General features: G+C 33.5%; 1 protein-coding gene across 3 annotated transcripts in view; it reads right to left on the reverse strand.

The window, feature by feature from the left end:
* Positions 1 to 12469, reverse strand: part of ASPP (Ankyrin-repeat, SH3-domain, and Proline-rich-region containing Protein) — a 343639-nt gene that overhangs the window by 36095 nt on the left and 295075 nt on the right. For all 3 annotated transcript variants that reach the window (XM_083111931.1, XM_083111930.1, XM_083111928.1), the window contains 2 exons: positions 10276 to 10402; positions 8546 to 8671 (listed from right to left, as the gene is read on the reverse strand). In XM_083111931.1, the coding sequence (XP_082968057.1) occupies positions 8546 to 8671; positions 10276 to 10402 (253 nt within the window). The remainder of the gene's footprint in view (positions 1 to 8545; positions 8672 to 10275; positions 10403 to 12469) is intronic.

A 12469-nucleotide genomic window follows, 5' to 3' on the forward strand; every position in this document is an offset into this window, starting at 1 on the left:
TATGCTATTCTGAATCTTTATATGGTCCATTAAACAGCTGTCAAATATCACATTAAGTAATGGAAAATCATATGAAGATGGTACAGTCATGGACACTGCCGGCTTGTAACGATTCAATTGAAAGTCAATGTATTCGTTACAAGCCGGCAGTGTCCGTGACTGTACAATACAAAGAACAAGATTTGCACAGAAATGGTACCAAGAAGTTTTGAATTGTGATAAGACAAAATATAGATTTTCCATTTTTCTATTTTTCCATTATTACTATTATTATTTTATTGGGAGGAGGGAGAAAATCAATGAACTTTTTCTAAACCTGCATATGTGGTTCTGATCAAGACCAAGGGAATCCATGTATTAGTCATAATTGCATCAAGCACAACCATATGGGGCTTCCCTGATAGCATAATGACCGAAGTTGTTCTCTTGCAATTAAGGGGCTCTGTATTTGATCCACAGTGGAGGCACTTTGCACAGTAGTTTGGACACCACTTTAGACCATAGGTCCAGCCACAATTAGCTATGTATTCATCAAGTGAAAAATACACAAACTTTAGCACAACTAACTATATGTGAAAATATGGACAATAATAATTAAACTAAGGCACTGATATAGAAATTTTAACAAAATCAATGAAGTGCTAATATTTTTTTTTCAATAATAATCAATGATATTACAATCTAATTTGGGTTTTGTTCTTTTACATCACTTTTCTTCCACTTTTGGCTAATTGTCACGATGAAAATGAGTGATGACTAGGTGAAATTGGTGAAAGGACAACCAAAAATAACACCCAGGCCAGGATTTGAACCTCGGAACTTCTGTGGCAAAATTGGAAGTCAACCACCTAATGTGCTTGCCCACTGAGTTGACAAATCTAATGTAAAATAACAAACATTTCTTACAGGTCCTGAGCAACTGATTCACCTCATTAATTATACCTTTCTATTAATAAATATATGAATATTCCAGCAGATGTATTCAGACATTTTTCACCTAATTATAATTATGACAGTACTGATACATATTATCTAGGATCATTTTAATTAATTCCTTGTGTGAGGAACCAACTAATGAATGAGAGAAGTGCAAAATTCATGCATTATTTATTTTACTTAATACTTTTGTTAATAAATCACAAAATGTGATCAATCCAAGCATACAGACAGGAATGAGTTTGTGAATGAAATTAAAAATAAAACAGCAAAACCCAAAGAAATTCTGTTAAACCTCTAAACATCTAAAAGCAATCTTAAAAATTCACATACATGAAACTGGGGTCTTTATTATGTTAGTTTACATGCCCAATATAAAGCGAGAGATATTTAACACAAAACAGGTTATTATTCTTACTCTGCTGTATTAAATGAACTGTTCATCCTGTAGGTTATCTCCTACAGCAGTCTTAACTGTCTGTAAATAAAGGAAGGAAACTGTCATTGCTCTACTTGCTGCTATGAAGTTCATGCAAATCGCAGACGAGAGAGATGAGCCAATGATTTCTTACAGAAGAAAATGTTCTTTTAAAAATTAGAGCTTTAAAGTTTAAGTATATAATACTGTGCTCCCCAAAAGTATTTATCAAATTATCATTTGGGGCATGCATATTTCGTTTTCGACGAAAACTTGAAATGTGAAATAACACACTCTAATGTGAATTTTTAATGTTTCTGGAAGGTGTAAGGTGCATTTTCCTAAGCATTTTCCTAAGATGTTTTATCACAAAATGAACTGCAAAATGCGAAATAGACTCTTAAACATGAAATTTAGAGTTTATTTACCTACGCGACACTTTCTGAAGTTTGGATTATCCTGCGAGTTATGCAATTCACGGAAAATTGATTAACTCTGCTGTAAATATTTGAGAAGCAAGACTGGACTCCTTTATACAGGAATAAACTTAATACTCTGGTAACTACATAAATGTGCTATTAGAAGGGTTATGTTTATTTTGTAATAAGTGCAGTTTTTAAATCAAATTTTGGATTATGTTCACAATTTTAAAACCAAAATGTCATTTTATGTACCACTTTTGATAAGATTTTTCACCGTTATAATTTTATTTTATTTACCACTTTTCAACCCGAAATTGACTGTTTTTGTACCGAAATTTTGCTATTTTATTTACCGAAAATATGTGCCTCTATGAATTATTCTTAGTGGAATGAAAATTAAATGTGATATGTATAAAGTATTATTTCCTTTACCTTTACAACCAACAATCAATATTTATACTTCAATTATTATAAAGAAAATGTAACTATTAAAAGAATATGTGGTTTGAATATTACTTTAAAGAGTGACAATGAAAAATCTTGCAAGGCTAGGCCTTGCTCGGTAGCTCAATTGGTAGATCAATAACACGGCATGCCAGAGATCTGGATTCACTGAAATTTTACATTTCTCCTGTGCGTGTCAAATTTAAGGTAATAGCATGTTAATTGCATGTCAGCAATTCATAATTAAAAATCAAGCTTCATATTTATGTAAAAAATTACAATTTTACCTGAGATGGAGTACTGCAATCTTGCAAGGATTTTATTGTGGAATTTAGATTTTGAAGATTATAGAAAATACTATTTGCATTTTGGGGCATTCCATGTCAAAGTGTCCCTGAATCTCAATTTTTTTAAATGAAATGAAATGCTGTAACTTTATTCTATCTTGAGAATCAACAATCTAAAATTGTCATGTGGATTAAAATTCAAGTATCATACATAACTAAGTTACAAGGTAGAAAGTATTTTACATATTGTTCGTATATTTTAATGTTTTGATTCACTTTTGCTTTGTATTGTGTCCCACCCGTGACACCAAAAAACAATTAATTTCTCCTTTAACTGTTACATTTCACCTTCAACTTTACTAGAATATTCAAATGTCATATACTCGAAACACTACATCAATAAAATACGACTATTGCATAAATAAACAAAAATTAAAACGGGTAGAAACAATCAAAGATCTAGGAGTTCTGTTTGATTCTAAACTTACATTTCACGCGCACGTTAACTTTGTAACAAACGAGGCTTACAGACTTCTGGGATTTATAATGCGTTCATGCAAAGATGTATGTCGGAAGCTTAATGATGCTTTATAATGCTTACGTTAGAGCGAAAATTGAATACGCAAGCATAGTGTGGCACCCTCAAACCCAGCAAGATGTAAACAAAATAGAACAAATTCAAAGTAAATTCTTAAGACACTTAAAGTACAAACTAGATGGTATATACCCTCAAATGGAATCCCGTGAGAACCTTCTCAGATATTTTAACCTAACAACTCTCAACAACAGATGCATCATGCATCATCTCATTTTCCTCCACAAAATTTTAAATAATCTCATCGAAGCTCCTTTCGCCCTGTCACAGCTCGACTTCTACGTCCCCTCAAGCAAATTACGACCAAGAACGCAACTCTTCAGCCTCCGTCGTAATAGAACCAACGCTCTGACAATATCCCCAATTTGGAATATGTGTAAAACATTTAATGATACCATCAAAAGTGAAAACAGTGTGGACTTATTTTGCCCGACCGCAATTTTGAAAAGGAGTATACTAAAATTACATAAATTACGATAGAACCTATAGATTTATATGTTTGTTAAATGTTTTCTGTCTATATACTACATTCATCTGTGCAATATTTCAATAATGTTATCACAAAATTATTGTATAATGAACGCTATTAATGGGTAATATACCTGTTGCGTTCAATTTCTGAAATAAATAAATAAATAAATAAAGGTCAATTACCTTCTCTCTATGTCTTAAATAATATATTTTTTTATAATTTGAAAATTCACATAAATTAACCCTTAACCAGGTGCACCTCTTTCGTCACCTTAAGTAGGCAAGTGTGGGTAAATTTGACCCCCATATATAAAATATTATTTATGATAAAGTAAGATTTATTTGCACCCAAGATAATTTTTATGTGATTAAATTTACTATTTTCAACAAATTATAGTAATTTTTAAATATAAAAAGTCTAGGAATTATTTTTTTTAAAAAATTGTAATCTTTCCTTGCAGTAGTGAAATAAAATGATAATTATAAGGAAAGTATAGAATAAGAAATACAAGACTGATTATTTTTGTTGAGTATACACTTCAAATAATTGTGTAAATTTAGCAATGTTCAATTTTTAAAAAAAAATATACATCTTTTTTTTTTTAGAACCTTTTCCATTGGAAAAAAAAACTTGCAGTTCGAATGCATATTATTCTCCTACTTCATATATTATATCACACAAACTTGTTTGTGTGTTTAACTTCTGCTTCAATGGTCAATTTGGCATCTCCTTCCATTACAAATCCTGTCAGTATTATTTCTATGTATTTGTTGATATTCCACAATTATCCTCACGGTAGTGTCATCAATAAACATGTCAATAGCAGATTTAGCATTTGTTTGGAGCTGCACATTTTCCAGGAAGGCATAAAACATATTCATACTTCTTGTGAGAACATTCTGACATGAGCGGACAGGACAACTTTCATCTACTGAAATATTTCTTTTTCCCAGGAAATAATTTCCATCATTTTCTGGGATATTATTCTCTTCATCTTAAGAATAAGTTCATGTTATGACTCATATGATCATCATGACCTGCTTATTGAGTAAATTCTTCATCTTGAATTATTTCAGATGAACTAGTGTTGCTCTCGAATTAAACGTCCTCGAACATCAACCGTACATGTTCATGCTGTCTTTATACTACATGTTTTTGAACGATTTCTTAAAAAATAAAAACATCCACTTTGAAATCTAATCACACACCCCCTGAGCAAGTAAAAGTTACTAAAATATTTCACTCACGAAGCACAGTAAGCCAAAGTTTAAAACGAATGAGCAACAAAAAATGACATACGTTGTTACCAGGTGCGTGGGGGTCTATTTGACCCGCAGCAACTTTGGAACAGCTCCTCTTTGCTGTAGTTATTCACACACTGAAGGAAATGACATTGACGTTTGAATCAGACTGTTTTAGGAAGATACTATAAAAACTAGCAGTGTGGTCAACCAACAAATGTGTGGGTATTACAAAATTCCTACCTGGGGGTCAAATTTACCCCCGCGTGCCTACTTAAGGGTTATAATTAATTTCTTATTAAGTAAAAAGGGAGTGTTTTATCTGTCCCACGCATGACACAAAATTGTTCACTTGTAGCTATAAATGTTGGAAAGTATTTTAGGGGTAGTTATGTTTAATTAACAGTGTTTAGTTTCATAACTCATTGCACAGAATTGTAAAAAAAATGTTGCTTAACTATCAATAGTAAGGTCAAAAATGTAGTCTAGGCATCCCACCTGTATCAATGGATGCTCCTTATGTATTTTAGATACAGTCATATGATAACTTCAATTGTGTAAAGCATATGTACTCTTCAGACACATAACAGCATGAAAAGGAAAATAGTGTGTGTGCTGTGTATGCATTCACTAAGTTAATATTGCACATAGAAAAAAAAATAGAAACATCCTCCAAATATATACCTTTTTCTCAATAGGTGGGTTTCATGTGACGTCAGGATGCACACAGCCGCCATGTTTGCAGCCAATTAATTTGTTGTTTGCAAGGAAATATCCACCAAGTAGCATTCATTACATTTGCATCAACTGCAAGTTTGCTTTGAATCACAAATGACTGTGTTACTATCTCACACCTTCCCATTTGAATTCCTTATGCTTACAAGAACTGGCCTCAATCATGACTGTTTGAAGCCACAATTCAACAGTTTGTGACGTAGGTGAAACACACATATAACTTAGAGAAAACAAAGATTTTCCTCAGAGCATTGATGGTCCTATCTAACTCCTGCCAATCATTCTGTTATTCTCTATCATTGCAAGTGCAATTGCATTATGTAATGATTAGGGCTCGGATTTTTAGGTAAATAAATATTTTTTCTGCGAGTAGATATGACCTCGTAAGTGAGTTACAAATTCCGATCATAGTAACTGGAGCCTATATATCAAATTTTATTTCACATAAAAAAACATATTTTCCAATTTTTTAAATGTAAATACATATTTCTTAATATTCGCTCATAATTGCATAAAATGAATGTTTTGTCCCAAAAATTTCACATAAAATTTCATATCTACTTAAATTTTCTTATCTTTTTAAGATTTCCCAGAAAAAATCAAAAGGTTTTTTTTTTTATAGTCGCTGTATTTATTTTCTCATCTTAGAGAGGGAAAAATTTTCTGCAAGACCTGGCAACAGTATCCAGTCTGGATGTAACGAATTGTCCATACTGAGAGGTAAAACGTAAGCTCAACGTTCAGTAGTGGACAGATTGTTCCACAGTATTTGCGTGGCATGGTATTGCGTGGGAGAAGCACTAGTGTGTTTCGTTCGAAAGGTGCGAGTTTTCTGTAAGTGTGTGCGTGTTTGAAAATGCCGAAAGTGAAATCTGCACCAAGCTATCGTTTGCAGCAATATGTTGCAGAATTCAAGAACACATTTACCACTGATGGAAAGCTACTCTTTTGTCAGCCCTGTGGAAAAGCCATAACAGCAGAACAGCGATCTCAGGTAACCCAACATGTGAATGGCAGTAAACCGGATTTGTGTATGGCTTTTGTTTCTGCTGACATACCGCTTTATAAGGTGAATCATCCTCAGCTGCGAAATTTTTTAGGCAAATACACAAACATCGACACCCCAGATGAGTCTATTTTAAGGAAATGTTACCTCCCAAAGTGTTACGAAGAAACGATGCAGAAAATTCGTGATATCTGTGAGAATGAAAAATCTGGGTCAGCAGAGATGAAAGTACGGACTCAAGTGGTAGGAAAGTGGGAAATGTAGTTGTTGGGTTATTGAAAAATGATGAAACAATTTCAAGTAAATCTTTTCTTTTAACGTGCCAAGAACTGTGTGCCACAAATCATGTTACAATTGCTAGATTGTTCAATGAAGCCATGCAGATATTGTGGCCAAATGGGGTGAAGTTCGACAATGTTTTACTTTTGCTCACAGATGCTGCAGCATATATGAAGAAAGCAGCAGAAGGTCTTGCAGTCAGTTATCCTAAAATGACTCATGTTATGTGCATTGTTCATGGATTGCATAGGGTATGTGAAGAAATCAGAAATGTATATCCTAATGTAGATAAATTGGTTTCGAATGGAAAAAAGGTGTTTGTGAAATCGCCAACAATTGAAATCTTCAAAAAGGAAAATCCCCAAACACCGTTGCCACCCACACCTGTAGTTACGCGGTGGGGAACATGGCTTAATTCTGTTGCATACTATGTAGAAAATTTTGAAGAATTTTCATCTGTTGTTAATGGACTGAATAAAGATGATGCTTCTTCAATTGAAATTATTCAAGGTATGTTGAGTGACTCTACATTAAGAAATGACCTGGCTTATATTTCTGCAAATTTGAGTTTCCTATGTAATACGATCAAGAAACTAGAAGCAACGGACATTCCTTTGTCAGAAGCAGTTAAAGAAGTTCGTGAAGTGGAGAGCAAGCTCAACAAACTTAATGGACCAAAGGCACAATTGCTTCGCAGAAAAGTCCAAGATGTCATGGCAAAAAATTCCGGCTTTAAAATGATGTGTAACATTTCGAATGTATTGGACGGTGAACAGGAAGACAATATTGGATATTTAAGTGTGAGTGAAATATCATGCCTTAAGTATGCGAGATTGACTTCATGTGATGTAGAATGAACATTTTTGCAGTATAAGGCACTGTTTCGAGACAATCGTCAGTCCTTTGTAATGGACAATTTGAAGATGACAGTTGTGGTGTATTGTAATTCACCATTTTTCAGCAAAACATGCTAATTTCATCTGGTGAGTAGAGCTCAAGCAGAAATTTTCAACATTTTTAGCACATAAAAATGCATATTTTCCATGTTTAAGTACATAAAGTGTAAATATTTTCCATATTTTGAGCACATAAAAAATAAATATTTTTCTGATTTTTAGCACCTAAAAATCCGAGCCCTAGTAATGATGAACAGAGAATCTAACACTTGTAACTCCTAAACGCACACCACCAGCACCAGCCCTAAAATTTTCACAAAGATGCAATGGTGATGGTCATTTTGGCTCGAAATTCTTCCAATTGAAAACAAGTTTTGGAGGAGGGGGCTTGCATTAGGTGAAGAGGGCTTCCCCTTCAGGCTCCTACTTAGCAATAGTTCTGTTAATAAAATCTACTGGCAATTACTTTTCCTAACACCCTACATTTACAGAATTCTTAACGTCTTCACTTCCATCCATTTCATAATAAGCTGGCACAAGCAAAGCCTCTAGCAGACAACGACACAGCATTAATAAATTCTTTTTAAAAATCATGCTAATTTGACATAATAAAATTACTGAATTATGCTCAACCGCAGACAAGACACCCTACAGCATATTCTAAAGTGTATACGATTATAACACAAACATAACAAAATAACATCACTACTATCCATTATTAATTTTAGAAATGTTAGAAAATATAGTATGTACACAATAAGCTACTAGCCCTATGACATTTAAACATCAAAAGAATGAAGGTTAAATCATTCACCTTGCTCACTGGTGGTGTGGAATCCATGGCCTTTGATTGCAAAGAGAACATCTTAGCTGAAGATTGCTGCACTGGAATTGATTTCTGATTTTCTATAAAAGTTGGTGTAACATTGCTAACCGGTTTCTGAAAGAATAAAAATAAAGGTACAATTTACAGTGTATAATTGTATAAGAAATGTACCTGCATGAAGCAGGTCTGGAGTTCACTCAGTCTCTAATAATGGGCACCTGGGGGAGTCAAGGTGGCTCCAGCATGGTGCTGATTGTATCACCTCCACCAGCGGTCGAGATTGTGAATGTGTGGAGATCTACCTCCACAGTCTCGTACATGCATTGATGGCATAGCTTTATTGTTTTACTACTTTCAACAAGGAGTATTTAACAAATACTATGATCTTATAATGATATTTGAATTATAATTGACGTAGTATAAACGGGCCTCCTGGAGGTGCACTGCTAGCAACCTCACCTTATAATCAAGGGGTTCGATACCTGGTGAAGGCACAGTGGTTTGTATCCCACTTTAAACTGTAGGTCCAGTCCCGATTAGCCTTACTGTGCATAAAAGTGGACTTAAAACACCAAATCAACCAACCAACATAGAATACAGGCATGCTTTATTAACAGGAAAATATACAATTTGATCTACTGAACAAGATGTCCAGTTCTTAAAATTTATTTAGAATATAAAATGAAAGTGCTTGCTTGTGTGCACTGGTACAAACAAAATTATATGGACCACTAATATATGATGAAGAGGTTTTCTCAGGATATCAACCAGGAGATTTCCGGATATGCTTTAGCTTTCGAGAGCTAACATCAGCTCTCAAAAGCTCAGAAGCATATCCGCAAATTACCTGGCTCATATCCTGAGAAAACCTCTTCATCATTCGCTGCCAGGAAAGCTTCAAGAATTATTTCACCACTAATATAGTTGTGCGGCTGAAATATGGAGAAAAGAATATATAATAATATTTTCACATCTTCGGTCATTTCTTTCATTCCTATGCTACTTCAAGGATCCTGAGAGTAAGAAAGTATTATACTAATTAATTTCTCAATATCTTCTCCGCTACCCTTCACAACTATGGCAATAGTGAAGGACAGAATCAATAGGGGTGCCTTGAATTTTGTGATGTGATTTGCAGGACTTGAACAAATACGGTGATGGGAGTTCTTTCTTTCTATTTTCATTAATTCATTTTGCTTCTTTACCTTTTGGATTAATCACGATGATGTGAATCAATGATGCACTGATGAACAGATAATGGAACAAAGATACACTCATCCCTTAAGCAGGGAGTGAACCTGGGACCTCTGGCTTTGCCATCATAATGCAATGTTCAACATCATTATTCCTTACTTCACAAATTACATCTACTATTATATTCCCAATTTGTTCTTTGAAATGAATTATTTAATCTACATTAAATTACTCAAGAGATCTAATTAATTATCAAATATCTTCAAATATGTCCACAATTACTGTTAAACATAAATCCTATTTACCCTCCATTTCTAATGAACCTAATTCAATATGTGCACACAAAAAAGAGAGAAAAAATATTTGTTGTTTCCCTCATGTTGACTGAATTTGATGTAGCAACAAATTATCACTATCACAGAACAATTATCACATAAGATACAACTTAAAGTTTTCTCCCATACTTCTACAATTGTTATGAAGAAACTTTTATTTGTCTATGATATCCTGAAGTCTGTACCCACCTGCTGCAAGGAACCTCCAGAATCAATTTTAGCTTCAGATGCTGAAGTGCTGCCTATAGGTGGGCTTCGTTTTGGAACTGAAGGGTTGTTATAATATGCCTGTGCACCTGGAGCCATTCCAAATGGCCTGAAATAAAGTACAAAAATAAATAAATAAAACTACAAGAAAATGTAAACATGAATTGTTATTCATATGTAAAAAATATATTCCTGGGTTCAATATCTGGTGGTCATTTGGTGGACTTAAGGCTTGGCTGGACCTTTGGCTGACACCAGACATTTTCAAAGTTTCCTCTAATTTCAAAAGACTGCTTTGTTATTCCAAAATCTGAAAAATTACATATTTGATATTCCGAAATCTGAAAAATTACATATTTGATATTCCGAAATGTGAAAAATTACATATGTGATATTCCGAAATGTGAAAAATTACATATTTGATATTCCGAAATCTGAAAAATTACATATTTGATATTCCGAAATCTGAAAAATTACATATCTTTAGAATTACTCCTAGAGCATTCACATGGATCTTCGTGTAGTGTGCTTTCACTATTGTCTAGATATTCTCAATAGTTTGATAGGATTACATAGCTACAAAACTATTGAGAATATGTAGGCAACTGCAAAAGCAAACCACACAGAATCATGTGAATGCTTAGAAGGAATTCTAAGGAAATATCAAAGTGGTTTTGTGAAAGTAGGAGGAAATTCAAAAACAGCTCCCCTGGAATCAGCCAGCTTTCTTCTGTCATTGTAACAGAAGCTCCCTGTATACAAATAATATTTTTCAGGCCTCCCCGATAGCATAGTGGTAACATAGTCCCATTGTAATCAAGTGGTCCCAGGTTCAATACCTGGTGAGGCACATTGCATCGTGGTTTAGATCCCATTTTAAACTGTAGGTCCAGTCCCGATTAGCTTACATGTGCATAAAGTGGACTTAAAAGAACAATTATAATTCATTCATTCACAAACAATATTTAATGCAGGATCCTTTATAGTTGTCAGCAATTCTTTAGACTTAACATACTGTGACACTTTATGAATAATGGCTGAGCTCAATAATAAAAATCAGATAGATGGAGGAACCAAAATGAACAAAGCCAATAGTCACTCAAATGGATGCTGTTTACTCTAATTATACACACAACTTGGCAGTATCATAAATCAAGTGACAAAACAGATTTATTTTATCATGGACATATTTCCATGTTTAAGATTATTATATCTCTAACCTGTAGTTGTCTTCAATAAGACTATTTTAAATATTTTCAATTACGACCACAATTTTTCGAATCAGTGCTTCCTAAACTCTTTCATATGAGAAAACTAGGAAAATTGGAAGAGGTTCAACAAGTTTCATACTACGTGTGTCAAATTTCAATTGACCCCCAAAATCTCATTACAAGAATACAAATTCGGCATAAGGGCTTCATCAATTCATTGGTAAAGAAAAAAATTACAAAAGTTAGTTAACCTATGATTGTTGTGTTTTTCGTTTTTGCTGATGGAAATCTCTTGTAATAGGGGAGAAATATTGCTGTAAAAACATCTGAAAAATACCAGTTCATGATGAAATCTACATTAATTACAGCCTTTATCTTAAATATGCCAACAGTCATGTTTGTTTTTTTGGTATTTAATGTCGATTTTTCCACAACTTTTGGCTCACCAGAATAAGTAATGATTAGATAAAATGGATGAACTGACACTCACAAAAAGTACACATGCCCAGACTGGGTCTCGAACCCATGAACTTTAGTGGAGAGATCAAAAGTTGACCACTTAACATGCTCAACCACTGACACAGATCTCTACAGTTCAGGATGCAAAATCATTGAAAACTGGTGTAGGAGGGGGGGGGGGAGTTCTTAATCTACAAATCCCCCTCCCCCACAAAAGGTGTAAATTATATGATATACATATTTGTAATGTTATTAAAAGTAAAAATAAATTACTCAATTAAAAATGTATTATTATTATTTACATAAAGGAAATTAATTTGCTACTTTTGTACATATCAAATATTGTAAAGCAGCTTTACTAACTGGTTAAAGATGTTAATAAATTATGAAATAGTTGAAGTAGTTTTATTATGTGTAAGTTTTTGTTTAGTTTGTGCTTTATGTAAACATAAATCAATTAGATTTCATAGTAATTATTTTCTTGCATTCTTGTTTTACTTTTATTG

This window comes from Lepisma saccharinum, chromosome 25 (assembly GCF_977018435.1).
Source record: "Lepisma saccharinum chromosome 25, izLepSacc3.1, whole genome shotgun sequence".
NCBI lineage: Eukaryota > Metazoa > Arthropoda > Insecta > Zygentoma > Lepismatidae > Lepisma > Lepisma saccharinum.